This window comes from Streptopelia decaocto (genome assembly GCF_964273445.1).
Source record: "Streptopelia decaocto genome assembly, chromosome: 13".
Classification (NCBI taxonomy): Eukaryota; Metazoa; Chordata; class Aves; order Columbiformes; family Columbidae; genus Streptopelia; species Streptopelia decaocto.
In genome coordinates, this window is record NC_138668.1 from 5,940,388 (window position 1) to 5,967,600 (window position 27,213).

The window sequence follows — 27,213 nt, forward strand, 5'->3', positions numbered from 1 at the left end:
AACACCAGTGACACAAGATGGGACAGGCGAGTCCAGGACACAGGAATGGTCCCGGGAGGGGCTTGTGCACGACCCAGCCAGGGCTTCAGGGCCAGCTCCCAAACCAACTGAGCCCAAAAAGCACAAGGGCAGAACCCCCAGTGCCTCTCCCGGCCCAGCACGAGTCTCGGCTCAGGGCTGACTGTGGTCCCCAAATGCCACTGGTGAAGGAGGGAGCAGCCTGAGCCAAGAGAAGCGATGAACATCCTCTATTCTTCTTCAAAAAGGAAAAATATAAATGACAGGACCTTGAATAAAGCCTCAGAGGTTCCCAAAATGTCACCCACTCCCCCAAGGACTGGGTAGGAAGATACTTCCAGTTGGTTGACTTCAATCGCTCGTACAACAAAATATATACATAAAAACCACGAGTTAAAGAAACCCCTTTCTCCCAGACTGCCCCACCAATGCTCGGTTTACAGCTGTTATTTATTTGCTCATTTGTCAAACAGCCACCTGTACAGTCACACTCCGTAGCAGCAGCACAGCGTTCAAGTTAAGCAGCCAGTAAAGTTTTAGGTACCACATTCGGTTTTTTTTCTGAACTACATAAAATTTACTTTTTGAAAGCAAATAAAGAAATGGTGCCATAGCAAATCCCACTCAGGCACTGCCGTTCAGCATGTGGGTGAGCGCAGCAGACAAACATCACACCGGTGACACCGCGGCGGGGGCGACCCCATCGGGGCATCACTCACCAACAGGCACCAGGGGAGAAACTGCAACCAAAATCCTGCAAATCTTTTGTTTTCTTTGGCTGTGAAACATTTGTTTCAAAACCTCTCCTATCTGAGCAGATCTGCAGTATGCAGCCCGGACCAAGAAATAAGGATGAAAATACAATTAGGAGGAAGATGCATTAAAGATACAAATGCCAAGCCCGCATGGCTGGTCCTGACACCCTTCGCTCACATCTCTTGTTCCAAGACACCAAGCTGGAGGATGGGACGTGCCAGGAGGAGGGTGATCCACTCATTGCAAACCTGCATTTATTTTCCCCCAAAGTTCATCCACTTTGACACATTATTCCCCCTCAGTGACAGCCAAGGGGAAGGTCCCACCCTGTAGTTTTCAAGCTGGCTGCACAGCAGGTCATACAGCACTGCCCAGACAACAGAGATGGATTTTAAACCCCACAGACCAACCAAGAAAGAGTCTCCCAGGCCCAGCACAGCTGTCCTCTCGCTGGAGAACAGCACCCAGTTAATAAATGCTCATTTGCCACCTTACTCACAGCAAGGTATAAAGCAGCGGCTCTGGCTACAGGCAGGGTCTGCTGGAGGTCTCATCGCTGCTCCGCTGTTACACACGCAGTTGGTCACTAGGTAAGTGCCTTTTTCTCAGGATTTTGAAGCAGCAGACAAATCCTTTCTGTGTAACACACAGACCACGCTGAAGAGCAGTCAGCAGGTATATGCAAACAGGCTTAAGACTGAAAGGGTATAAGCAACAGTGCAATCTCTGAGCCAGCATCATGCTGCCTGGAAAAGTTCTGGAGGTCAACAATGGGGAACATCAGAGAGGAGAAAAGCTGAAGAGTCCCCGTGTGCCACCCCAGAGCCACGTCACCCTGTGCACTGCACAAACCGAGCCCTGAACTGGTGGGAGAGCACGTCTGGCACTGGGAGCTGGGTTTAGTGGAGCCAGAAGCGACAGACTCTGAAGCGACAGACTTGGAAGCATTTAAGTAGCAGCACAGAAGAAAAGTTCAAATCTTCACCTGGCAATATCATTACTGCTTTCTATCTCTGTTTTAAATAAAGACATCTTGGGCCCTGGTCCCACCGTCTACATTCGCATCAGGCTCCTACAAAACCAACAGGAGCTTTTTCCTTGACGCCAAGGTTTGACCTTTCCCCACCCGACACTGAGCCACGTACCAACATTTGTACAATGATCTGCATGTGACACACGCGACAGTTTGAGAGCCAGCAACAGAAGGATAAATATTCTTCATCATAATATAAATATGCTGTAGAACATCTCAACAAGGGCAAAGTGCTTTTTTTTTTTCCTTAATTAAAACAAAATAAAAACCTAAGTATGACTGTCTCAACCACAACAGAAAGTTCAACTCCTAAAACATCTGAATAGTCTAAATTACACTTAAACTGACATTAAAGTGATCCAGGCAGAAGGCTCAGTCCTTGGGGACTCGGAAGTTGTCCTTCTCTTTCCTGATGGCCCCCATGGTTCGGATGGGGTCGGTCTCCCCCGCGTGCTGCTGAACCGTCTTCTCCCTGCCAGGAGGGAACAGCAGGGATGGCAAATTCAAAGACCGCACGATAAAATCTCACGTATGAAGTCACTACTATCACGTTTCGCCTGCATCAAGGGGAAACGCTGCACTTGAGATCAAAGACTCGGGGATTTGGCACAGGCTTATCAGCTCCCTTGGTTTAAACACTCATTGGCAAGAGGAAATTGCAAACACTCTTATGCCTTGAACAGCATCTTTTGCTGTGCCCATCTGCCAAACTCTGCGCAATGAAGGAACACAATACACAACAAAGCTTGTTCTGCCTCCTTAATCAGCGATGTTCACCACAACCCTTCCAGTTTCATTGCAGTGAGCTTCTGCCAGCACAGCAACTACATTTTATCGTACTTAGAAGGCAGATGTTTTAAGGAGGGTCTTGAAGGCATCACAACAGGAATGTGTGAAGCAGGAAGAGTAATTCCTGCTTACGGCTCTTTTTTTGGAGACCTCTTCCCGCATCCCCCTCCAAACACAAGGCACAGAAGGACCATTCCCATACCCGCACCTGCTCCGTACCTCACGCGCATGAAGGGGTTGTACGTAAACTCTTCTGCAATGGTGGAAGGTATGGTTGGCTCACCACTATCATACTTCGCCTGTAACAACAAAGAGATTTCTGCTTAATGAGGAATGTTATGGTGAACAAGAAATGTCCTGTGCATTAACCACGCAGGGTTAGTGCTGCATCAAACTGCCCGAGCTGCTCCTCAGGCCAGGACACGTGCACAGACAGACAGACAAGCACCGAGGTGCACAGGGAGAGACTTGGGACAGAGCTGAGCCTCCCAGACACAGAGACCAGCCTGTAATTGTACCAAGGAGTTTTCAGGGAGGATCACAAACCCTATTCCCCAATGCATTGCTCCCCCGGACACATGACATACTGCAGCTCCTGCCTCTTAACTCCCTTCCCCACAACATTGTCCTCTCTCCTCTGCTTCCTCAGAGAGGCTCTGCCTCCGTGAGAGCATCCAGCGAGTCTAGGGGACAGAGGAGCCAGCTTACCTTGGCCCAAGCCAACTTCTCCTGGATGGAGATGTTATTGGGTTCAACGTGTCGAGCAAACTTGAGATTGTTGATCGTGTATTCATGACCGCAGTAAACTCTCTAGGAAGAGACAGGGAGAGTGATACGGGTAACCCTGGGGGTCCAGAGGTCGAGAACCACCAGCGAGTACCAGGTACCATCATCAACGTTACAGCACAGCAGGAACAAGAACCAGACCTCCAGGAAACACGACACCCTGCACTGCAGACATGCCCAGGAGAAGTGTCAGCAGTTATCAGCCCGTGCTATCTGCCATTTTAACGACAAGCCTGACGGAAAAGCCCAGGTGCCTCAGCTCACTAGCCTTGGTTTTAACAACCAGCCCCATATCTTTCCCCACAAAACACAAATATATTTGGGGTGTTGCCTTCCCATACAACTCCAGCATGAAAGGTAATTTCTGATGTAAGCATTCATTCCTTCGACACACAAGAAATTCTCCCTTTGAACAACAGTACTATTAGGAAAACAGTTTCTTTGATGTCTGTAGTAGTTTCTGGCCGGTCAACTTACTAGCACGGAAGGAGAGTTTCATACCGTTTCGGGCTCCAAGCTGCCCAAAATCTCAATCAGCGCTCTGTACATTTCCTCTGGGGTTCCTTCGAAGAACTTCCCACAACCAGCCACAAACAGGGTGTCACCTGCAGGAGAGGGGTGACAGGGCATCAGGACCAGACAAGGCTCCTCACAGCAAAGCATCAGCACAGGGTCCCCAAGGGCTCAGTCCTGTCACTGCTGTCCCCACTGCAGCTCGGCAGGAGGCACAGGGACAGCCAGGCCACGCTGCTGCCCCACGGGCTCAGTGCTACACAAATCCATGGGACAAACACAACTTCTCAGGTGGGAAACGCCACAGCCTTGCCAGGCGAACCATGGCAGTGCTGTCCCCTCCTGTCCCTTCTAGAGGGGACAAGGAACACTTGTTCTCTTTGCTGTGAAGTTGAACACAGATGAATCACCTCTGCATTTTCTCCCCACTGCTCCCTAAAATCTTACTTAAGCCATTACTTCTTTGATGCAGCAGCTGGCGTGGGCTCTGGGGAACACCCGTCAGGAGAGGGATGACATGGCAGTCTGGGGACACCGGGCACAGTCCCAGGGAGCCCTGATCTTCAAAACAGGATGCAGAACCTGGCTACCAGAGATGGAGCACCAGCCCTCTCTTACTCCCCTGTTTTCTCTTCCCTCAGTTTTGTTACAGACATGAGTACAGATATATGGAAAGGCAACAGGTTTTGGAATCAGCCACAGTTTGGCCTGAGACAATAAACAAACAGCTCTCGTTCCAAGGAAGAAACTGCTGGATGTAGGACTCATCCAGGGCTCGCTCTTCGTGTTGCTTTCAGGATGTCCAGCAATGGTTTACAAACCCAGAGGGGTTTCATCATTTTCATATACAACCACCACTGGGTATGGGGGCAAGAAGTGGACGGTGACCAGCTGCACAGGCAGGGAGGGATGAACGCACACGCAGAGTCAGGAGCACACAGGCAGAGGACAGCTTATTTCTTTGCAACGCAGGCTGCCGGCAACATAACCTCCCAACTCCTCACCTGTAAAAACAGCAGGTGGCTCGGAGCTGTTTGGCTTAGTCACATAATAACAGATGTGTCCAGAAGTGTGACACGGCGTACTGAGGCATTTCACGTTAAGAGATCCCACCTGAGAAGAAGGCAGAAGACTAGAGCTTAAGCTACCATTCGTATGGTTAGAAAAGAATTGCAACTATTACAATGGTCTAGTGATCCAACAGGCAAACTCTCACACAGCTGGCCAGTATACATCAGCTCTTCTCCTGGGAGAGTCCAGCAAGACAGTTTTACAGCAGGGCCTTGGAAGGGAGCTGTTTCCTCCTAGCAGGTGTTGTCACAAAGAGAACTGCCAGATTCTTTCATTTACATGCAGAGTGACTCAGCGTCTGGTTGGCAGCAAGAGCAACCAGATCCAGAGCAAAACAAAATCCTAACAAAGTTAATCAAGTGTAAAAAACTCCAAACAAAAACGAAGCTGAAGGGAATAAGTGGATGACAAGAAATGGGAAGGATTAAACACATTCACGAAGCCAAGAGGATGTTTCTCTCACAGCCCTAATTCGCACACCTTCCCATATATTTCTGAACTCCCTTCTTTGCTGCTGCCCACCCCAAATCACAAGACTAGCAGTGACATTCATGCCAGCCTGCACATTTCACAGCAGTTTATGTCATCTGCCAGCTCGTCTGTACACAAACAGTGAAGTTCCAACAAGGTTTGGTGCTTTAGCTCTGCTGGTTTAGCTCTGGAAAAGCGATGCAGGCAGCTAGCACTGCTGGCCCACTTTCCACCCATAATCCAGCCTTCATTTAGAAAGAACCATTTGCATTTGTTTAGTGCTAATTAGGCTCTAGGCAGAGCACAAGCCCTGTCCTTTCCCCTCTGTGTTCTGACCACCCCAGTTAAGGTCCCTGTCGGGGAGCACAGGGACACCCAACACGCCCCAGGCAATGCAGGTGTCTGAGCCATCAGTGAAGGATCAGCAGCCGAAACAGGACAGAGGGGTTGTGGTTCACAGGGCTGGAAAAGGGCCAAAGCTGGACTTAAACCATCTGCTCCATCCAAGAGATGTGGAAGAGCAAAAGAGCTGCGACCACAATATTAACTCCAGCGGCACCACACAAGTCCAGCACTAAAGCTGCGACACAAGCTGGAGATCCCCCAGCCGAGCCCTTTACCTTGAGCGAGGTCAGGTGAGACACTTTCTGTGTCAGGGCTCCGACTCTGCTGTCTCCCCCGTACACACGCAACCCCGTCGCCATTTTTACCAGCTTCTCATTTCCTCCAGCATGGTCCCTGGAAGGTCAGAAAAACGGATTTGGGCAGGGATGAAGATAAATTTCTTGTATCTCACGTTGCAATGGTAATCCCCAGGTGATCATTTCTGATCAACTCTTCTCCCAGTATGTAACACTGTCCTCATATCATAGGATACACCACATCAACACGAGTGGAGATAATTTCTCCAGTAATTAGGGCAGTGAGAGGGGGGAACAACCCCTCACAAGTCTGCACCTAGTTGGGAAACACCAGCCTTAGGGGCTCCCATTCACCTCATCAGTAACTAGGGCAGTGACAGACTGGAATAACTGGGATATATGTAATTCAGTGTCCCACAGACACCGCGGAGCAGGCACACAGATGTCGAAATAGCTCGGCATTCGTCTGCAGTGCCAGACGAGGGCTGGCTCTCCAGCCACAGAGGTGGCTTCGCTGTGACCCACAGGAGAGGTTACTCGGGTTCAGCTCTGCAAAACTGCTAAAGCAAAACATTCATCTCTACATGCCTGCAGAGTTAATCTGCAATCCAGGTAATCCTCCCACAACTGCTGACTGTGAGGAGCACCCCTTACAGACATGTCCTGGCAGCTCAGAGTGGGTCTGCTCCCTCCCGCCCTGGCCACCTGGAAGAAGTCAGCGTTTTAAATGTTAAAGGCACCGACACACAGAGCTTGCAGTCTAGACAATGCATGTGGTCAGAGGAAGCCTAAGAGAAATTCCTGAGCTCTGATCCTTCTCCTCATGCTTAAGCTCCTGATTAGAGAAGACCAACTTGATCCAGAAAAGCACCAATTCTTGACTGACTGTGTTCACACAGAGGGAGGCGGGATCCCACTGCAGCAGATAGTTACCAGTGATGGTGCGTGGTCAAGACGGTGGTCAGCTTCACGCCGTGCTTTTTGACTGCATCCAAAACCTGCAAGCACAGGGCACAGCAAGTGTTACGACTCATGAAATGAGAAGCCCAGTCCATACCTCTGTACAGCCAGAATTTCCTGCCTTTTCCCCAGGCCTGAGTCACCATACGACTCATTTTCGCATGGATGCGGCAACCTGGAAGGATCTCCCAGGCCCGCAGTGGTGGGCACAGGGGCAGCAGACGGCATTACCTTCTGGGGCTGCACAGGATCGACTATGGCAGCCTCCTTCGTTTCCTCATCAATGAGGAGGTACATGTAGTTGTCCGTGAGAGCGGGGAGCAATTCCACCTTCATGTCGGCTTGTGTGACCGTCTTCGACTTCCTCTGCTCGTGCTCCGTGTGCAGGAAGACACTTCGCAGCTGCACTGGACCTGGGGACCCCAAAACAGTCAGACCTCAGGTTAGTGCAGGGAGGGGAACAAGTGGGACAGAGAAGCAGGTCCCCCAGCCCGTGGCCCCAGAGAAGGAAGTGTATGGACAGCCCAAACTGCCTCCTTCAGAGGACACGGAGACGCCACCATGGGACAAAGCCGCAGTGCTCAGCTGTGTCACTTTGTGCTCCAAGTGCGGGAGGCTCTTGGTGCCCGAAGGGGGACGGGACACTTTGCTCATGCAGGGAAAGTGCTGTACCTCAATTGGAGAGGTGTCAAGGGGCAGGAAAGCAGAAGGGAGAGGGAAGAGCTGGACAAAGGTCAGCCTGCCACAGTGACTTTGCAAAACACAAACAAACAAAAAAGCACAAAAGGCCATGTTAAGGCTAAAAGACAAAAAAAAATGGGTGAAAGAAAAAAAGCCTGGAGAAATACAGAAATGCAGGCATTGCTACAACAGAAATATGTGGTGTGTTACTTGGGGAAATCGAGTCCTGCCCAGGGCACGGAGCGAAGCCGGGCTCTCAGCACTGCGCATGCACCGCGGGCAGGGCTCCCATGCACAGGCCGCTGTGACTCAACAACAGCGCTGCCCTGTTTGCTTTGGGTTAAATGTTTAATCAGATCCGAGAAGCAAAACTAATTCCAGCTGCAAATAACCTGGGCTCCACTGTTCAACCCACAGATACACAATTCTTAAAGAAACAACCAAGCCCTAAGAGGCTCTACCATTAAAAAAAAAAAAAAAAAAAAAAAAGGGAAGGGAAACAGAGAGGACAAGGTCTTCCATTGCTGGGACCCTGCAATTCAGGCCTGGGTCCACACACAGGCTGGGATAATTGTCAGTCTCTACAAAAATCAGGGTGACTGTGTTGGTCTGAACCGTGCTGGCTCAGCCGCAGGTTCATTTCGCACCACTGACTTTCGCTCGGGTGCTTGGTCACTCCATCAGTGCCAAAGGGAGGGGTCACCATGAGCCTAATCAACCTGCCGCACTCTCCCAAAACAAGCCAGTCCTGCCTGCCCCTGATAAGACCCGGCTTTAGGGGGAAGAGGCTCCACAGGCTGGGCTGCAGCCAACACAGAGAGATCCCTGCAGCTCCAGAGCCCAACACGGCTGCAAAACTGAGATCCAGGTTCTGATGGGGCTGCAAACCCAGCCCCGGGGCAGCTGGAAGGCCCCTCTGGCACAACCGTCCTTACCAGAACTTTCTTTCCTTCTAACTCAATCATCTCACTTGCTTGTGAGAGAAGATGGAGAGAGAGGGGAGATGGCATTAACATTAACCACAGTGCTGCAAGGAAAACCCCAAGGGTAGGCACACACTGGGTATCTGGTGGTGACAGCACACAGTACTGATAAAAGCATCCGTACCTGTTTAGTGTTGCTCTGGAGCAGAAGAGTCCTTCCAAAAATAAAACAAAACAAAACAAAAAAAACCCTTATTATTCCTTGATGGAAAAAAAAAGAAAAAAAATTTTAAAAAAAATCAATTGCTCTTTAACCACTCCCTAACACAAAGTATTTTCGGATGTGATCAGTCACAAGAGCTTTATACACTGCATGCTTCTTTGCATGGCAGACACTAACTGGAAACAAAACAAAACAAAAAACACAAACAAAAGAAAATACAACCTTAACTTTAAGGCAAAGGAATTATTCACATACTTAAAATGCTTTCTTCCTATGAACCGCATCGAACCTTGGCCATGATCCCCAAGTCTCTTTGCAGGTTTAATTCACAATTCTTGCAAAACAAACAAACAAGCTACACCACATAAGGAAATGTTTTCTAAAATGTGATTTAAACAAAGGAATGAGAAAACATCCACAAAATATGAAACTCATTCTGAACTCCCATCTGTAGCTACACTGCACCTTCCCAGCCCACTCAGCAAGCAGACCAGAAGTGCTCTCATGAGAAGGGCGTTCTTGGCCCCATTCTGCTCAAGAAAACTCCCCATGCAACACATAACCCCTGCCCTGGCCCAGCGCTGACACAGCTCTGCTCAGCATTGCTGTAACGCACGCAGGTCTGCTCCAAAATTAATGCTCTATGACTTCATTTTTGCTCAGTTTTGTACTGCATCCCTCCCGACTTCATGCCTGAAGCAGAGAGGACTGGGGAGAGCAGAACAGCAGCCGCCTTTGAATCACACACCTTGCATTTCTGGAACGGTTTGTTAGTACAGCTCGGGTTGCCAAGAGGAAGGGGGCTGCAGATGGGAAGTGTTAATGTTATCACATAAATATACACAGGCTGGAGACCGAAGGCAAGCAGGCAGTTCAACAGCAGGTTCCCTTAGAAGAGGAGTGCTTCGTTCATTTGCTTCATAGCATTTTGTTTCACGTTTTTGTTATAGGAAAGAGTGGAAAATTTCTATGTCAAACATGTCTGTCACTCAAAAATGACTGCACATAAACACTCAGATGAATGGCCCTGCATTGCCTCATAAGAAGAAATACTACATTCACTTTGTACACACTCTGCACACAGATGTTTTCTGGATACCCAGCGAGTTTGTGGCTGCGCACGACACCAAACGAGTTGGTTCCAGAAACCTCAGGCAACTCCAGCTCCGGCTTGACTTGCCCACCTGGCACAGGCTGCTGGCAGCAAAGCCGGGTCCAGACGGACAGCAAAGCTGGGCCCAGCAGGGCGGGCAGGGCACCCACAGGTGGAGCAGAGCCTGCGTGGAAGGTGCAGCACCCACCCTACAACCTGGGGAACTCGGGAGCTGCTGGTTACTCAGTTTGACACACTTGTTCCCAAGATAGCATCAGGGCTTCCAAGTCTGGCAGTTAACTCCAGTGGATTCTCACTCGTTAAGGCCAGGTCTTAAAATCAGAGTGATGCAAAGGGCTTCTGCCAAGACTTCCCAGAGACGCTTGTGAGGCTAAAGCCCAAGCTCTAGTTCAAGGAGATGCTTTCAGAATTTAGGCCCTAAATCTAAACACACAGTTTTGACAGTTTTGGGTGGTTTGGGGTTTTTTTATGTTACCATTCTAGTCTGCCATCCATCAAATCCAGTTTAAATACCAGTCCCCGTCCCCCAAGCCCTCCTCCCAGAGCAACAACCAGCACTTTGGCAGCCCAAAAACTCCACAGGAGCTTCCCAGCTGGGTTATTGATCCAAAAAGCCACCGTCAGAGCCAGGATCCAGCTCGGCAGACATTGACCTACTTGGGGCTGTGAGTCAGCTCAAAAACCTCGGCACACCCCTGAGCCGGGAAACGAAAGCGAAAAAACCGCCATCAAACTCCCGAGCTGGCCGGGGGAGCACCCGCTGCCAACCCCCCGGCAGCCCCGGGCAGGCTGTGCCTGCCCTCCGGCTGTGCGGGGACACAGCTCGTCCCCTCCCCGCGCCCAGCTGCGCGGGGACACCGCACGTCCCCGCCCCGGTACTGGCTACAAGGAGGTCCCTGCACAGCCCCCGGCCCCGCTCCAGCCCCTCTCCAGCCCCGCTGCCCGGGGACGCGGCCCGGCGGCTCCTCCCGGCTGTATCCCCGGCGCCGGGCGAGCCGCGCCGCCCGCCGCACGTACCGGCTCGGAGCAGGGCCCCAGCTCCCAGCGCCGCCAGGGCGGTGCCGAGGCCCCGCCAGCCCCCGCAGAGCATAGTGCGCCGCACCCCGCCCGCTGCCCAGGCCCGGCCCGGTTACCTTCGCTCCCCGCCCTGCGGCCGGCCCCGGGGAGGCGGCGGCCGCCACGGCCCGGCCCCGGCTCCGGCCCGGCGTGCGGCGGGGGCGGCGCTGCGCCCGCCCGGCCCCTTCCTTCGCTCCCCACTGCTCTCGGCTCGGCAGGGCCGGGGATTTGCTAAGGCGGGTAAGGAGGCGGGGGGCAGGCGGCTGCCCGGGCAGAGAGCAGGAAGGAGAGCGGGGCACAGGAGCGGCGGCAGCTCCAGGCCCGGCAAGGACGCGCCAAGGGCACCCGCGGTCCCCGGGGAACGGTACGCGGCACGGCCATGGCCTCCAAGCCGCTCTCCCGCTTCTGGGAGTGGGGTAGGAACATCATCTGCGTGGGGCGAAACTACGCCAAGCACGCCCAGGAGATGGGGAGCGCGCTGCCCCGGGAGCCCCTCTTCTTCCTCAAGCCTTCCTCAGCCTATGTGCGCGAAGGTTCGCCCATCCTGCGGCCCTACTACTGCAGCAACCTGCACCACGAAGTGGAGCTGGGGGTGGTGATCGGGAAGAGAGCCCAGGCCGTGTCCCAGGAGGCTGCCATGGAGCACGTGGCGGGCTATGCCCTCTGCTTGGACATGACGGCCAGGGACACGCAGGAGGAGTGCAAGAAGAAGGGTCTGCCCTGGACCTTGGCCAAGGGCTTCAGTTCATCATGCCCGATCAGTGACTTTGTGCCCAAGGAGAAGATCCCAGACCCTCACAAGCTGAAGATCTGGCTCAAGGTGAACGGAAAGCTGAGGCAGGAGGGGGAGACCTCCTCGATGATCTTCTCCATCCCTTATCTGATCAGCTACATCAGCGAAATAGTCACCCTGGAAGAAGGAGACTTGATTCTGACGGGGTCTCCTGAAGGAGTTGGGTCTGTGGAGGCCAACGATGAGATAGAGGCTGGGATAAGCGACATCCTCTCCATGCGGTTTAAGGTGGCACAGCAGATACGTAGATCCTAACCGGGAACTGGGCTGGGACTATCTGCGTAGGAAGAATCACACAGAATCACAGAATATTAGGGATTGGAAGGGACCTCGAAAGATCATCTAGTCCAATCCCCCTGCCAGAGCAGGAACATCTAGATGAGGTTAAGAGGAATATCTGATCATCAAAGAGACGCACAAGCTGTCCTGGTTGTTACACATTTACATGGGCCAAGCGTCTAATGGACTGTCACGCGTCAATGACATGTAACCCATGAGATCGAAAGGCATTTGACTGAAACAGCCCCGTTTCCATGGAGGCTCCGGCCTCCTCTGAAGCTGTGAACCTGGAGTCCAACGCAGCTGGGGGGTGGTTAATACCCAAACTGTACCTGAGAACTGTTGGAGTCGGTGCACAGGGCGGCTCGGGGGGAGCAGGGCTGGCTGGCGCCGTGTGCACTCTGCTGTTCTGCTGGGACTTTGAGATTAACCAGTGTATTGCCTTAAAAAAAACCACAACAAAAACATTAAAACGGTGATGTAGGAGCTAAAGCTCACCCATGCCATGTAAAAATCAAAGATGTATGTGTAACAGTAAATCCAGAATTACCGCTTCAGAAAGAATGTCTCTCCTTGGGGTATCCTACAATGAAAAGTTGTTTGCTTTTTAGATTAGTTTCACGATTCCTCCGTGCATTTTTCAAATGCACAAATTAAATGAGGGTTGCTTTCCCTCCCACTCCAAGGGGCGTAATGCAGCAGGAAGTGTAACAGATGCCTGGCAGACTTTTTTTTCCCTAAACTGAGCTTTAAATGTGCTTCTAAAAGTAAAATAATTCAAAATACCTAGAATAAAGAAGCTTATTGGTAAAGATCACCAGTAAACTTGTCTCTACTCTTATTGATTTAATATATTTTTAATAAAAATCTAACTGCAACAATTACCATGACTTACACAATGCAGTGCAACAGTTGGAGTTTTTAAATATTTCCAGCTGTTAAAAATTCATGCTGTGCAACTTTTCCTGTTTCCAAACTCCAGCTGATCGAGCGCTCTCTACCAGTTTGCATGACAGCGAGTTCTCTTTCAATTTGATGGAGTGACAAAGTTGTAAAATCTAATTAGAAAAACGCTCCCCACACAAACATCAAAACTTAGAATTTTCAAAGGTTGCACAGAACCGTCTGATTTCTAACAAACCCAGATGGTTTGGGTTTTTTTTTTTTAACATACATGCAAGCACCAAAGTTAAATGCTTCAGTTTATTAGAGCCAGATCTTAACAACCACTTGGTTTTTAAAAGTGCATTTGCAGAGTCGTGCAGAGAAAATTACTGTAGCCCAAAGACAAGCCCGTCAGTGAAAGAGCAGCATGGTCCAGGGTACTGCAAATCACATGCTAAAAAGAAAGCAGAATGTGTTGCAGAAGGAAAATAGACATTTTTCTATCAGCCTCTCCAGCTGTGTGTACCTGTAGCATGGCACCACATACCCATATGCCACCTGCGCTGGTAATAATCCTGCAAACATTCCAGTTCACTGTGTTTTGACTTAGGCCAAAGCAAATTTAAAAGTTTTTTGTATTATGAGATCTAAATGGTGTGGACAAAATTCAGATTTCATCTAAGGAGAGCCAAAGGAACTGAGGCCAACAGAGACAAACATCTTCCCACCACTTGAAACAGCCCAACTCCTGATGTGCTCAGGAGGTGAGAACTGGGGGATGCAGCAAATGCAGCTGCAGGGGAAGCAAAGGACAGAAACAGGTTAAAAACAGGGGAAAATACATGGAGAAAGGAAAAATGTACATACCTGGGTTCTTTATGTTCAGCTAACAGCTATCTTGGGGAAGAAGAGTCTGTCCCTCTCTGCCACTTAGAGTCGTAGCTTGATTGATTGGTTGTCAGAGGTTCCTGGTAATTGATTACTCTGTTCTAATAAGACTTGGTCTGCCCTACAGAGAAACAGCTCTGCAAACAGCAGCTATTGCCAAGCAGTTTCTCTGCAGTTGCCGGAAGTTCCGTGTTTGGACGCACTAAAATGCACCACAAGCCCAGACAGTGTTTCAAAGTGGGTCTTTATTTTTTAAACTAAAACAGAAGTAGAATTGAAGTAGCAAGGCAGTAAAAACACAGAAGCTCAACAAATCTGTCATGTACTATTTGCTATTTCTGATTTAAAATATATTCTAAACTGAGCAAAGAACACTTCCATCCCCCTTGTACTGGGGGCAGAACTAACTTTTCTTAGCTTGAGGCCCTATTACACTTTTTAAAATACAATCACCTGAAAAAGATCAACACCAGCCTACTCACAGGGGTTAGTAATGCATATTCCTTCTTTACCATCAGAACATGCTCAGCAAAATACAGTGAGAACATCATTCTACCTCCAATAACGCAGTGAGGAAATGGTCTTTTTCCTGGCTGTTCTTAAGCCATATGGTGTAATCTCTTATTTCCAGTGTCTTTTCCCAGCAAGCTTTCACTGGCCTCCACAGGGTCTGCCGGTTTGCAGGAGAGGACATTCACTTTGAGTCCACTTCTCCAGCTGGGTGACAAAGTAACCTGCAAAAATAATTAAAGGTCTTTGGTTTTCCTGCTGTGTAGCACTTTGAAATACATTATTTTCTGTTATCACACAGCATGTTTACTTGACAGATTTGGTTATAGATATTTTACAGTATTTTACGTGAGTACACACATTTTATGCTATATAAGTGGCACTACTGAACTGAAACCCTTTAATTTTGTCCTGGAAATAGAGGCAGAGGGTAGGGAAGCTGGGAGAGTAAGAACGGTTTTGCTAAGAAGGGCAAGTTCGAAAAAACGAGTCAGTTTAGAGTGGTCCTAGACCAGGCAGTTCTGTGACAAAGGAATCCAGTCCAGTATACAGCATGCAAGCAAAAAAAAGTAAATAATACTGCAAATAACAGCAGATCTTTCAACAGTTGTTCCAGGTGTGTGAATCTAATATTGTTGCTTTAAGGAGAACTGCAGATTTTAGACATACCTAATCACATTATTTCAAAAAATACAGGTAACTAAGAAATACACTTTAGGTAACCGCATATACCATACAGCCTGTTACGTATTTTGGCTGGGCCTTATTCTTGCAAGCAGATAGTGTTAACTTTATTAATTATTAACATACAGCCATAGAAGTCAATGATTAAATCACGTGTATGTACTTCTGAAATATCAGCTCCTTAACCAGTATTGGCTAAGAGCAGATTGTGTCTTTCATGGTTTGCCTGAAAGAAGCCTGCAGGTACATCCCCTAATGTTGAAATTATGACAAAGTCTATTCATTGGAATATTAAGAATATGTATGAAAAGTATTCTTTATTTTTAAAAGTTCAGCAGAACTGACATGGAATTTTCCAATACTAAATACACTACCAAATGGGTAACAGCCACTGTTTTAAATTAACATTAATACTAACTTTAAAATAAATCTTGCTTCGCTCCAAAAGAAGTTGCCATTTCAATGCAGTTTTCTTGTCTTCTGTTAGCATGAGGAACTCGTGGACCTGGATATAACATGACAGAACAGAGCATGTCTTCAGCATATAGTTACAACAGCATTTCCACAGCAAAATCACAATGAAAAGAGCATCTTATGCATTTTTTTATAAATTTCTAAGCTGTATTTTCCCTCTTTTAACATAGTATTTGGTGTAATATATGTACCAAGACAATCAGGCTAATCAGAATAAATTGCAGGGTGTTTGAGAATCAAAATTAGGGAATTCCAACCATGCTCTCAGAAAAGTGTAAATGAATTAAAATGAAGTGTTCTGAATAGGGCATTCACTCTTACATTTAACATGTTTCTTCTTCTTAGCAGCTGCTGACTTTTGACTTGTGAAAAAGCCAAGTGTGTGTGTATCCATATCCACGTGCAATTTTTTTAACTGGTGCACACACACACACACAGAGCATTTACATCTATTTGTAATTTTCATCAGGCTTCACAGCTCAGATCAAATAAGAATAACCTAATTAATTTCTACTTACTGTGCAGCCTAATGTTTCCTCAGCTACGCAGTCAGACAGGTAGCAGGAATAAAGGGTGCCCGTGTGATCTGTCACATCAACCAGTATGTCAAAGCTTGCAAAAGTTGACTTGGAACCCGGAGAGATGTCACTGCAGAAGGTACACGTGTTTGACACCTCGTTCACCAGAAAACGGCATATTGAACTGAAACATAAGAAGATAATGAATGCATATGCACAATTCCTCCTTGTTTGAAACTGTTTTCTAGACAGATTTCCCAAGATACGTTCCCCTCTTAAAAAACTTAATCTTCTAAACTCTTAAGTCTGTTCGAGACAAAATGGCCTTTTCCATCTTGGCTCCTCTAGCACGAGAAAGAGCAAGTCCTTCACCAAGCCACCGTCTCTCTCTTGCTCCTTCTGGAAATCTACACGACAAAAAATTCACATGGCGTCTTCCAGAGGAGTTCTATTTCTTGTCTAGAACTGGGTGAGGGGAAGAAGGATAAGCACTTTTTAATACAAATTTTAAACAGGCAGTTGCTTACCATCTGTTGCGAATAATTTTAGATGCATTGTCGTCAATGTCCAGTGTAGAAATGTAGCCATAAATAATTCCATAGATTGGATCAAGTTTCCCGTCACTCTGTAAAGCTTTTTCTTTCAGCTGTTCCACAGTATAAACATCAACTACAGTCTCCACTAGAAGTTCAAAAGACATGTTAACTGTGTTCGAGAAAGAAATAACACAGAAGAGCAACAACAAAAGAGGATCTTAATGTAATAAAAAGGAGAGGATTTGATGTAAAGCACCAGGAAAGACCCTCACACCTTCCTTTTGAAGCAGGCTTGTCATTTGGGGCCAAAAAAATAAAAGGGAAGTCAAATGAGGAAAATCTCTAATAGTTAATCTTGGTATCCCCCAAAATGAGGTTTTGACAAAACTTTCCATTTTTGTACTTACTCAAGACAGAACATGCCAGAGAGGCTGCAAGTTGGCAGAGTCACCACCCCTGAAGGTTGATTAGTGACGTTCTAAGGGGCAGCCCCAGCAACAGCAGTCCAGACTGAAAATTACTACAGCATCAATTCAATAAAATCAAAGGGTTTGGATCCATGCTTACAGTTAATGGGTTCTTTTGACTGCTCCTCCATTTTATCAAGCAAAGCTCCTGACTGCACACTCTCTTTTATGAAGCTGAAGAGAGCATTTGCTTCTGCTGTTTCTTAAAAACATATTTTTTTAAGTTATTAATAGATGTAACATGTAAAAATAATGGCATAATTATATTTTACAACTTTTTATTCTGATAGCACCAACACATTGTCTCTTGGAAATAGCCAAGAGATGCTTTTCTCTTTTTTCCACTTTTAACTGTTAGTCCTACATGGAATATATGAAGGCTGCTTGGATAAAATTAAAAAAAATAAAATAGAGAGAAAAGGATGGAAGCCAAAAGCATTGGTCACTACGTAACAGACAAGAAGCAAGGAGCTTTCTGTGGCAACTGGGCAGAAGAAATCAGACCTCCAGTGGATTCTTTTGTGCATTCTGGTTCATAATGGTTACTAATGCCAAAGCAATACCTCAAAAGCTCTTACCTGGATTAGTTGTAATGATGGTTTTTGATATCACAGTTGCAGTCATACAGTTCCTAAATTTGTCAAAATTTATTCTCACATCTGATGCAAATATTACTGTGCACAAAAAAAGCACACCTGTTACTGTAGAATAAGTATGACCTTAAGCACTATGGTAAAAACATAAAAACCAGGCTATTATACCTGTTTCTCGTGGGATCCAACTCTGTGCAAGCTGAATAGATTCATTATCCCAACTAGATGAAAAGAAGTTCATGTATCAAAACATTTTTGAAACAGCACACAAACTGTTTAGTACTAAACTACTAAATAATATAGTTGTCATTAAATTGGTCAAAGGGGACACAACTCCTTTGCTACATGCATATGCAAATGAAATGCCACGTATATCCACAGGCATCTAGTTTGCAGCCAGCCAGGATGCTTTCTGTATGGTCTAATACATTCCTATTTTATCCCATGCCAAATGGGAGAAAATAAGGAGTTGTTAGATTGTTCAAAATTATTCAATGCAGAATATACCTGGCAAATGTATGTATTTCAGAGCTTCGACAAAAGTGATTTCTAACTAAAGCAAGTTACAGTTACAATAACTGCTTATCAGCAGAGCCTGTTCTGTGGAAACAAGCTGATTGTTCACATCACTGGGCCAGATGTTCAACCACTTTCCAACACCAGAATCCTTGTAACTGCGGATAACGAGACCGGAGTGAGGGCAGTGGCATCCCTCAAAAATGGTAATTCAATGCTTAGGTCCCTTGACAAGATCTCATTCAGTTCCTCGTAAGCTTGGGTGGCAAGAATACTGACAAGTCACAGTTCTATTCTGGTGTGTTTTTTTTTCTTAATCTTTGGAAAAAGATTTAAGATATTGGCATTTCATCTGGCATTACTCAGCCATGTCTTCGCTTCTGAAATATCTTCACTGCAATGCTGTTGCTCGAGGATTTCCCAAATTTTTGCCTGTGGCTCCGTTAAAGTGCAAAATGCCCAATTTTTAGGGTGCCCACAGGAACTCCATCTAGTCCCTGCTCCTGCTGACTCCTGTAGCATCCAGACAGCTCTGCATAAACACAACTGTTGGAGGTGCTGCTGCAAATTAACATGGTGACAGCTCAGGGGCTGGAAAATTGCACACCACGGATGTTTCTTAGTGTTCATGTGCATCCATTAATTGCATTAAATACTACACTGATTGAAGATATGGTTCCTAACTCAGGCAGGGAGCTCAATGCTCTATCTTGCTTTCTATCTAGGGAGTAAAAGTCAGTTCAACCAAAACCAGCAAACCCAGGCCAAGCGAATACCCACAGACTCTTGCACATAAATAAACCACGAGTTTATCAAACAAACTATGGGCAAAATGGAAAGGTTTCTGTGTAAGCAAATCACTATCTGCATGCATAAGTAGTATAGACTTAGTCGTGTTTGTAAATGGGATACAGTTTGAAAGTACGGCCAAAGTAGCATCAGAATGTTTCTGTGCTGTTTTAAATGTTTAGAAACCGTTTCAACCTATTTCCATTCCATTTGATAATTCTGCTTGGCTTTAAAAATGAAGCATGCTCCTCTTTTTTCCCAAATAGTTTGTGAAACCAATGTACTGCCTTTGCAACTGTTTTTAAATGCCATTTCCTGAATTAATTCAAATTTCCACATTAAAAAAAAAGTAACTATTTGGAACTAAGCTTCATTTTGCCATTCATGAGCTAACAGTCTGTCAGCAAGTCATAAAACTAGACAATACACAAGGTCACTCCAATGAATCTCTTCTTTAAGCCTCTGTTCAATGTACATTGCTGCCCCATCATTGCCGCCACCAAAATAACAGGACACTTTAAAAGAGAGTGTTATAACAGTATGTGTTATCGTTAATTTATTTACCTACTCTTGTATTAATGTGTATATTTTAGTGAATTAGAAAACATTTACCATACTATTGGAAAAGACATCTCTGTTTCGTCATACAGCTTTACTTCACACCTCTGACCTTTTCTTTTGTCTGAAGTCACAAAATACTTTGGCTCCCCAACCTTTAAGAAGAAAGAGAAGCAGTCACTTTTCCTCTGCTAAGTGTTTAGGGGAATAGAAATGATAACCTAGAAAATAAAAGAGTTTAAGGGAAAAAAACCCCCACATCCTGTAGACCTCCAAAAACCCCATGTACACCAATAAAAGTTTAACAACAATAATTTTACTTCAAGGGACACATTTGGTTTTATAAAAATCTGAAACATTTGCAGTTTACTTATTTTCAAGCTTTCGACTGCTTGCACATGCATGATTTCAAAATGACAACTGCTGTAGGACATTTCCGCTCCCCTAATTTCCACCCCGTATTTTTGATGAGAATCTCCAGTAACTAGTATGGTTATTTGGTTTTTGTAAGTCAGCTGAAGTGACTGCCAACCTAAACAAACAAAACTAGCGATTCCTGCCCACTATGTGTCCCAAAATTGATATTCACACTTAAGTCATTGGAGTCACTGATGGTACAGTAGAAAAACACCACTCTGTTGTGGCCCCTAAACTTACTGACATCACAGCTGCAAGCACATTAAGGATTCTTCCCTCGAGGCTTTGTCCATTTGCAACGATATCACCCAGCGAATAATAGTCCTGAGGGTCCTTGACAGGCAGATGCAACAGAGAAAGTAGTTTGGTGTCCATTTCATAACATGAAGATGTTTTGACCACTGAATGATTTTCACTGAGCAATAATTTGTAGCAACTAGGTAATATGCACAAAACAAATCACATCAATCAACATGTCACTCATCAGTATATTAACAGTGTAAAATTTTCATTCAATTGACATGAGTATATAACTGCTGATTTATTCCTTTATTGTTTTCCTTAAAAATAAGGAAAAAATTGAATTTATTTGTTCTAAAATTATTTTTTGCTACAAAGCTTAGAGATGGTCAGTAAGCAAGAACATAAAACTTTTAACTTGCCAATTTAATGTGAATATATGCAATATTCTCATGACTGCGATATAATTAAAAATATTAGAATATGTCCAAGTAGGAAAGAAACCCTAATTAAAGAACTGGTGTATTTATCTAACATCTACATCTTAGATATCTAAGATAAGTTAAAACATATCTAAATTACGACTTGCAATATTAGCTAGTTTCATATACCAGTTCAAACTGTTCCGATTTTAGAGAATACACTGAAAGACAATATATATACATTGCACCATACAAAAGGAATGACAATGCCTTATCAAATAAGTAACAAATAGCCTTACAGTGTATTAAAATACCTTCCAGATAAACATGTAATGTGAATGGATTTTGCTAAGGATATACTATCTATAAAAAGGGTGTGTCTGATAAAACACTTCAGGAAAATCAAATCTGTTTCAAATAATTTTACTAGACTTTACTCAAAGAATGAAAAATACTCTGTTTATTTACAAAGAGCATTATTACTTTATGACAAAACTCCAAAGGCTATATACTGAGAAAGATATTACAATTCCTCCTTGTTTGAAGGAGGAAGGTGCAGCTACAGCAGAAGTCTGACCCCAAATCCTTCCCCTGGGCTGCATTCTGCTGCAACCAGCTGGCAACTAAAGTATTAACTTGGATCTTTCTGGAAAGAACTGCCAGTCTACACTTCAGATTTACCTAGGAGTTACAGGGTTGAATTTTTCTTCTCTTTCCGCTTCCTTTGACTGAACTAAAGGATTTTCAATTGTAACTAAAATAAAACATTGATAAGTAATGTTAGAAAACTGAATCTAGGTGCATACAAAGAGAGGTGCCTTTTTAAAATGGTTGTTTCCAAGGCTGATATGGAAAATAAACATTTTCATACTAAAACCCATATCTGTCCAGACTGCTCATGTTATAGCCAAATAGCCTCAGGAGTCCTCAAGACATTGAATGGAAACAAAATGTCAGCGAGTTCCTGTTGTGTACTCCTCATATTCACAAGTTTTATTCAAACACTCTGCTATAGCAACCATGGGCAGCGAAGTCTATCAACCGAACACGATCAAAGCACAGACCCTAAATAAATACAAGAACAATCATAGTCGTATATAACTAAACAAAGACAAACACCAAACTATAATACTTCACAGGGTTTATTTTTCATCATTTATAAGAACCGAATATAGGAACTTAGATCAATTAGCTGTAGATAAGTTCTGGGTGGCTGCATTTAGTGAATTTGTATCTGCTCTTTTGTTGACATATTTACTGGTTTTGAATTAAAATCATTGAAATCTTATTCCTTTCCTCTTTATACTTAGCATAACTGAACAATTTGTTTCCAATTAGACTGTTTTCTGAGTCCCCAGAGAAAAATATAACAAAACCACAAACACATAACAGTGATTTACTGGAAAAAAACAAAACCAAAAACCTATATTCAAACAGAAATATGTTAAGAATAAACTCCAACTTACCACAATCACCAACTCTAAAGCTTTCTGAAAGTGATCTAATATATTCTTCTCCGCCCCAAGAATTTACATTTATAAAATAAGTCGGTGAATCACGAATAGTAAAGCTGAAGGTGTATCTTTCGGACCCAATGTCTGCAGAAATAAACAGCACTATTATAATTCATTAGCACAGCTTGATTTCAATCTAGAATATATGTATAAAAACTATGGTTTCAAGGCTTTCATGGATTTTTGTCATGAATTTACTCCCCACGATCTGGTGGGTGCCACTAGAGGTCAGCAGATTGCTCAGGAAGCACGTTGTGTTGATGGGGGACCTGCAACATCCATCCCCTCACACATCACTGAACCTACAGATCGCATGAGAGAGAAATCAAAGAACCGGACGATGCTACATTCAGAGCATGGACAAACACAGAAAAAGTGATAACACATAAAGCAACTCTATGATCGCATGTACTAGCCCAAATTTTGGAGTGGGTAGGCTGGTTTTAGGTGGTTGTGCCCATGCACAAGACCATGGCGGTAACATCCAAGGCTGCAGATCACAGGCAGTATCACTGTCCAGATAGTACCAAGGGGTTTAACCAAATAAAACAATGTGTTTCCGGCTCTATGGAAAGTTCATGATCAAGAGGATATCAGTCTTGGAAACACTGCACTCCCTTTTCTCTTTCAGCTAATTAACGAAGCTTTCCATGGATCATACAGCCTTATGCAAGACATGATTTTTAAACTGCCAGTGAAAACTGTACAGTGATCTGTGCATAGTGAGTATAATGTGACTGTAGTTCCATGGAGGCACAAATGCAAACACCACATTTTCAGACTATGTAGAATTTTTTCTGCTGACAATGATTAATTCCTTCTAAAAATCCACCACTAGTGCAGCTCAGTGTGATGACAAAAACAACAGAACCGCAGAGTGGAGACTCTTCCAAACAGCATCCACCTCATCCCTAAGCTGTAGATGTATTACTTCAATTTCCAACTAATGCTCTATTACAATGTATTATTCCCATTTTTTCTTTAGGAGTATATGATAAGATGAAGCAGGTGCTACTCAGACCAGGAATCACTTGTTTCACTCAAGACATCTCCTTAACATTTCTGTTTTGGGAGAGAATGAATATGAAGGCACCAGATCAATTCTACCAGTATTTATGTAATAGTGGGTTCATACTGGTACCATCTCCTTCAGACCCTGAAACTCCATCATGGAGCTTTTCCCAAAAAAACTGTAACTGATAAGGTGTAGCCAAACTAATGCTGCTCTTTCATCTTGGTTGTCAAGCACACACAATTATTTTTATGCACTTTTATTCTACACATTTTACACTACAAAGTCTGTTTGTCATTTAAATATCGATTTCAGTCATATATGCCAAATTATACCATATAAGAAAACGAAGTAAACACAGTTAAAAAGGACTGTACTTTTTCTGTCTGGAAAGCTTCTGACATCTGTTTTCCCAATAACCACACCGATTACATTCTAAAAAATAAAAAGATTATAGAATACAAGTATTAAACACAGATGTATGTGATGAATTAGATTTCATGGACTTGCACTCTACTGATGATAATAAACATATTTCTGACTAGTAATCATTTAAATCTATTTATTCCACAGTACCATATGAACTAAGGACTAAAACATAAACACACAATTTTACTTTAAGAAAAAGAGTGACTAATAAAAATATTCGAAGAAATACATCTGTTTCTGTTTGTGAAGACAATGGGAGGACAAAAGTTCATCCCAAACATTCCCAATTTTGGCTCTTGTACAGCAATCTCTCCTCAGGTAGGCAGCAATATTGTCATTTCACGCTCTCTGCACAGGTCTCGGATCTCCTTAATGCACTATGAAAAGTCTGGACAGGATTTATTTTACAGTTAGGTGTCCAAGGTTTCCTCTCCTGTCAGCACCGAGATACACACCCGTACATGCACGGAGAGGGTCATTTATCCTGTCCTCATCTAAGCAACATTCATTTCTACACCTGCCTCTTTCTGCTGTCTCTCAGCCAACTACAGCGACAGCTTAGGCAGCGAACTTTTTTGATGATTCAAAACAAAATCAATCTTATCCTGCTTTGCTAAACTGTTATTATGCAAGAGCATGCCAGTCTCAATTATCACACAGAACTACTAGAACAAAAGTTATACATACAAAATATGTATGTTAATAATATATAGCTATGTAGTGGTGGTGTTTATTTTTTAAGAAAAGCTCCTCCTCAGTGTGAGAGAACAGGGATTGCAGTGCTAGTTTGGGAATTTAAGAGGTAAGCAATGAAAGTTGGTGGTGTAAAAAGGACTGAAAAGAGAGACAGATATCGCAATGGTCCTTCCAAACACGGAATGTGCCACTTCACACGGGCACGCACTTGCAGTAGTGCCCGACTTTCTCTCCTGTTCCCAATTTAATGTGAATCACTAGATGGAGCAAGGTAACTGTCTTATCCTATAGTGATGGAAATGAACTCATTAAGAGGATGTGTGTGGAATATCCTAGTTCTTCCAGTCTAGCAGAATGCTTTCTCTCTCTCCACATGTAGTAATTTAGATTAGGATCTTTTAAATATATTTTTTAACTTATTTTCCTAAAGCCAAACATTTCAATTGTATCAGAGTGCAACACAGCCTGTCTCTCACCACCAGTCAGAAGAACTGGCATTTAGGATGGCTCTTCCATGAATTAATCTGCTGTAAATATGCAGTTTCCAAAAGAGCCCTCCCCATATTCACCTCTTGTGTCAGCACTCAGCCTGTACGGTGACCCAGCAGAGGAAGTGATTTGGCTGGAAACTATTTGGGGGGGGACTGGGGAGAAAGAGGGTAGAAAAACTTCCAAAGATCATTCCCTTGATCAGCTTATTGTGCAACTCCACAAGCACTGGTTTCACCAAAGGAAGCGTGCAATACTGCCTATTCTAGCAGCCCATTGCCTAATGCTGATCAACCAAAACCTGAGACTACAGCATGAACTTATTGCAAGTTTCTTAGACTTGGATCTACTTCACTTTTAAAAAATAAAATGCAAAGTGAAAAAAATATATGATGCTGAATGATGCATGTTCAATGGTTTTCAAGTTCCAAACGCATACTTACTGTTCTACCATAAGATAGTGAATTACATTTTTATAAAAATACTTTCTTTACTATATGTTGCTAATTGCAATACTCAAGATTAGTTTTATTTGTAAAGCTTTTAGCTGAGTTAGTGGATCACTGTATTTGGGAGTAACTGTGAATGGCAGATTAAATTTGCTTTGCTGGAGACCAGGAGTTTATAAAAAGCTAGAAAGAATATACAATACTGCTGTGAGGGCACATGAGACTCCCTCTCCTAGGTCACCGCTTTTCTGTGATTTCTCTTTCATTTCTTTAAAGTAAAAGAGGGAAAAAAAAAAAGGTCTAAATTGTGCCTCTCCCAAATAAAAAGCTATGGGAACAGGAAAACTCCTTGTTGTTTTCCCTCTCTTCACAGGCATCAGCACTTCCATGGGGCACACAGCTCTGTAGAGGCACATCTGCTTTCAGCTGGAGAGACGGGGCTGCAACACCGCGCATGGCACAGCTGGCAGGCTCAGACACCGCACACGGCACAGATGGCGGGGTGGCCACATGCAAACGCTGCTTCTTGGTTTTGTTCTCCAGCTCCCAGCAGCACCCAACGCTCAGAAGACACATTACGGCTGGTGGGCTGCACGGTGAAGGGTGGAAATACTGCAACAGAGAAGAATGGAGCCTTTTCCCTCCCTTATTAAAACATCCCATGGGGAAAAAAAAATGAAAAGCTGTGCCGTCCCCCCAACCTCCTTTTTTTAATTCAACCCTCTGAAACTGAAAAGAGAAAAGTACTGAGTTTGACAGCACAGTCCTGTTCAGTTCTTACTCCAGTGACGATGGTCCTCACATCAGGACATCAAAAAAACTTCATGCTCAAACATCTATATGAACCTACAAACTGGAAAGCTTTGCTGTTCGTTAAGTTTACTTTGCGGTTCATCTTACTCCCCTGTGCTCCCACAGCAAAATTCTTAGCTCCTCATAAACTGACAATGGCAAAACCTGCTTTTTGTTCTAAAGAAACAGAAACAATCCTATCTGACATGTAACGGTGAGATTTTTATCCAGTTAAAACACAATACCACTCAACAAAGGTTTTGTTTGAATAATTCGGGACTCTTATTCATCTCTGAGGGACTGAGCACACAAGCTGGCAGGATTGGGCCCTACGTTCATAGCTTGTGGTGAAAGACTGTTGTAGGTTACAGATGTATTGTGGCTGCATAATGCTGACTCTGTATGTCTTTACTAATTGAGCATCCATTTAAAACATCACAAAGGAGCCTCTGAGACTTTTAGACATTGAATTGTCCAGTCAATATCTATAGTTGTGGTATCTACGTACTATGGACAACAGCAGCATCAATTTTCATTTTGCTTGTTTATACACAAAGAAGGTAAGGTACTTTATATCTAACAATTAGAGTAATGCTATTAGTATCTAAATACACGTCAATTACATAATTTTGCAGTAATATAATACAGTCCTATACAATTTCATTTGAGAACAAAAGTACTATGTCTATGAGACTTACAGGACGAGCAAGATTTGGATGCAGATCTGAAAGTGCAACAAAGTCCCGTGTTGAAGCAGAATAAGCCATTCTTTATCTGTAACTTGAGAAAACTAATTTATATTTTTTAAAAAAAATATAAACAAATCACTTTAAACTATTCATAGTGAGAATAACAAGCAATTTTTTTAACACAGGTGTTTTAACATAAATAGCATCTGTCTTCCATAAAAACCGTTTCAAGCCATCTGAAGTAGACAATACTTAATTGTTTGTATTTGGCAATGTAAGTTATGAACATGACTATGGCTACTCTACCTACGTTTCTCAAATAAAGGCCTGTAACTTTTATTTGTTTATTCAGCACTAAATGACTCCATGAGCACCAGCCTCTGAAAAATATTTACCCTCCTTCTCCTGTCTGGGAAATCCAACTGAATTTAATGAGGCAGTTTGTATATAAAAAGGCCGTTTACATGTGAAGAAAGAAATGCGCTGGGTTGCAAACCACCTTAATTGAGGTTTTTGACTTAATATTAAACTACTTGGAA

The 27,213-nt window shown here is 44.3% G+C and overlaps 3 protein-coding genes across 5 annotated transcripts; 1 reads left to right on the forward strand and 2 right to left on the reverse strand.

Moving 5' to 3' along the window:
* Positions 1-450: 450 nt before the first annotated feature.
* LOC309445823 (hydroxyacylglutathione hydrolase, mitochondrial) lies at positions 451-11,252 on the reverse strand. 3 transcript variants are annotated; one of them, XM_082064950.1, is made up of 9 exons: positions 11,113-11,252; positions 7,270-7,451; positions 7,012-7,076; positions 6,058-6,175; positions 4,900-5,008; positions 3,884-3,987; positions 3,305-3,406; positions 2,816-2,895; positions 451-2,279 (listed from the first exon to the last, which is right to left on the reverse strand). In XM_082064950.1, exons 2-9 carry the CDS (start codon positions 7,372-7,374, stop codon positions 2,180-2,182), a joined length of 783 nt encoding a protein of 260 aa, XP_081921076.1. In that variant the 5' UTR covers positions 7,375-7,451; positions 11,113-11,252; the 3' UTR covers positions 451-2,179. The 3 variants fall into 3 exon arrangements, with proteins under 3 accessions (XP_081921076.1, XP_081921075.1, XP_081921077.1); XM_082064949.1 differs by lacking the exon at positions 11,113-11,252 and adding an exon at positions 10,997-11,104; XM_082064951.1 differs by lacking the exon at positions 11,113-11,252 and adding an exon at positions 8,827-8,845.
* A 162-nt stretch (positions 11,253-11,414) lies between these two features.
* On the forward strand, positions 11,415-12,924 carry FAHD1 (fumarylacetoacetate hydrolase domain containing 1; the record flags this gene model as incomplete). Its single annotated transcript, XM_082064952.1, has 1 exon — positions 11,415-12,924. The coding sequence occupies one exon, from the start codon at positions 11,415-11,417 to the stop codon at positions 12,081-12,083; it is 669 nt and encodes a 222-aa protein (XP_081921078.1). The 3' UTR covers positions 12,084-12,924.
* A 1,555-nt stretch (positions 12,925-14,479) lies between these two features.
* Positions 14,480-26,752, reverse strand: MEIOB (meiosis specific with OB-fold; the record flags this gene model as incomplete). Its single annotated transcript, XM_082064680.1, has 13 exons — positions 14,480-14,614; positions 15,493-15,579; positions 16,067-16,250; positions 16,594-16,747; positions 17,170-17,271; positions 17,648-17,743; positions 17,831-17,883; positions 19,580-19,680; positions 20,183-20,378; positions 21,286-21,358; positions 22,071-22,202; positions 23,508-23,565; positions 26,684-26,752. 13 exons carry the CDS (start codon positions 26,750-26,752, stop codon positions 14,480-14,482), a joined length of 1,440 nt encoding a protein of 479 aa, XP_081920806.1.
* Positions 26,753-27,213: the final 461 nt, after the last annotated feature.

What these genes read in the sequence shown, in the direction of transcription:
- LOC309445823 (XM_082064949.1), bottom strand. Translation starts at nt 11,069, where the DNA reads ATGCTCTGCGGGGGCTGGCGGGGCCTCGGCACCGCCCTGGCGGCGCTG. An exon ending in ATCCTGTGCAGCCCCAGAAG is followed by an intron (nt 7,077 to 7,269) that starts GTAATGCCGTCT and finishes CTGTGCTTGCAG; the next exon opens with GTTTTGGATGCAGTCAAAAA. An exon ending in GCCACCTGCTGTTTTTACAG is followed by an intron (nt 3,988 to 4,899) that starts GTGAGGAGTTGG and finishes CCTCTCCTGCAG; the next exon opens with GTGACACCCTGTTTGTGGCT.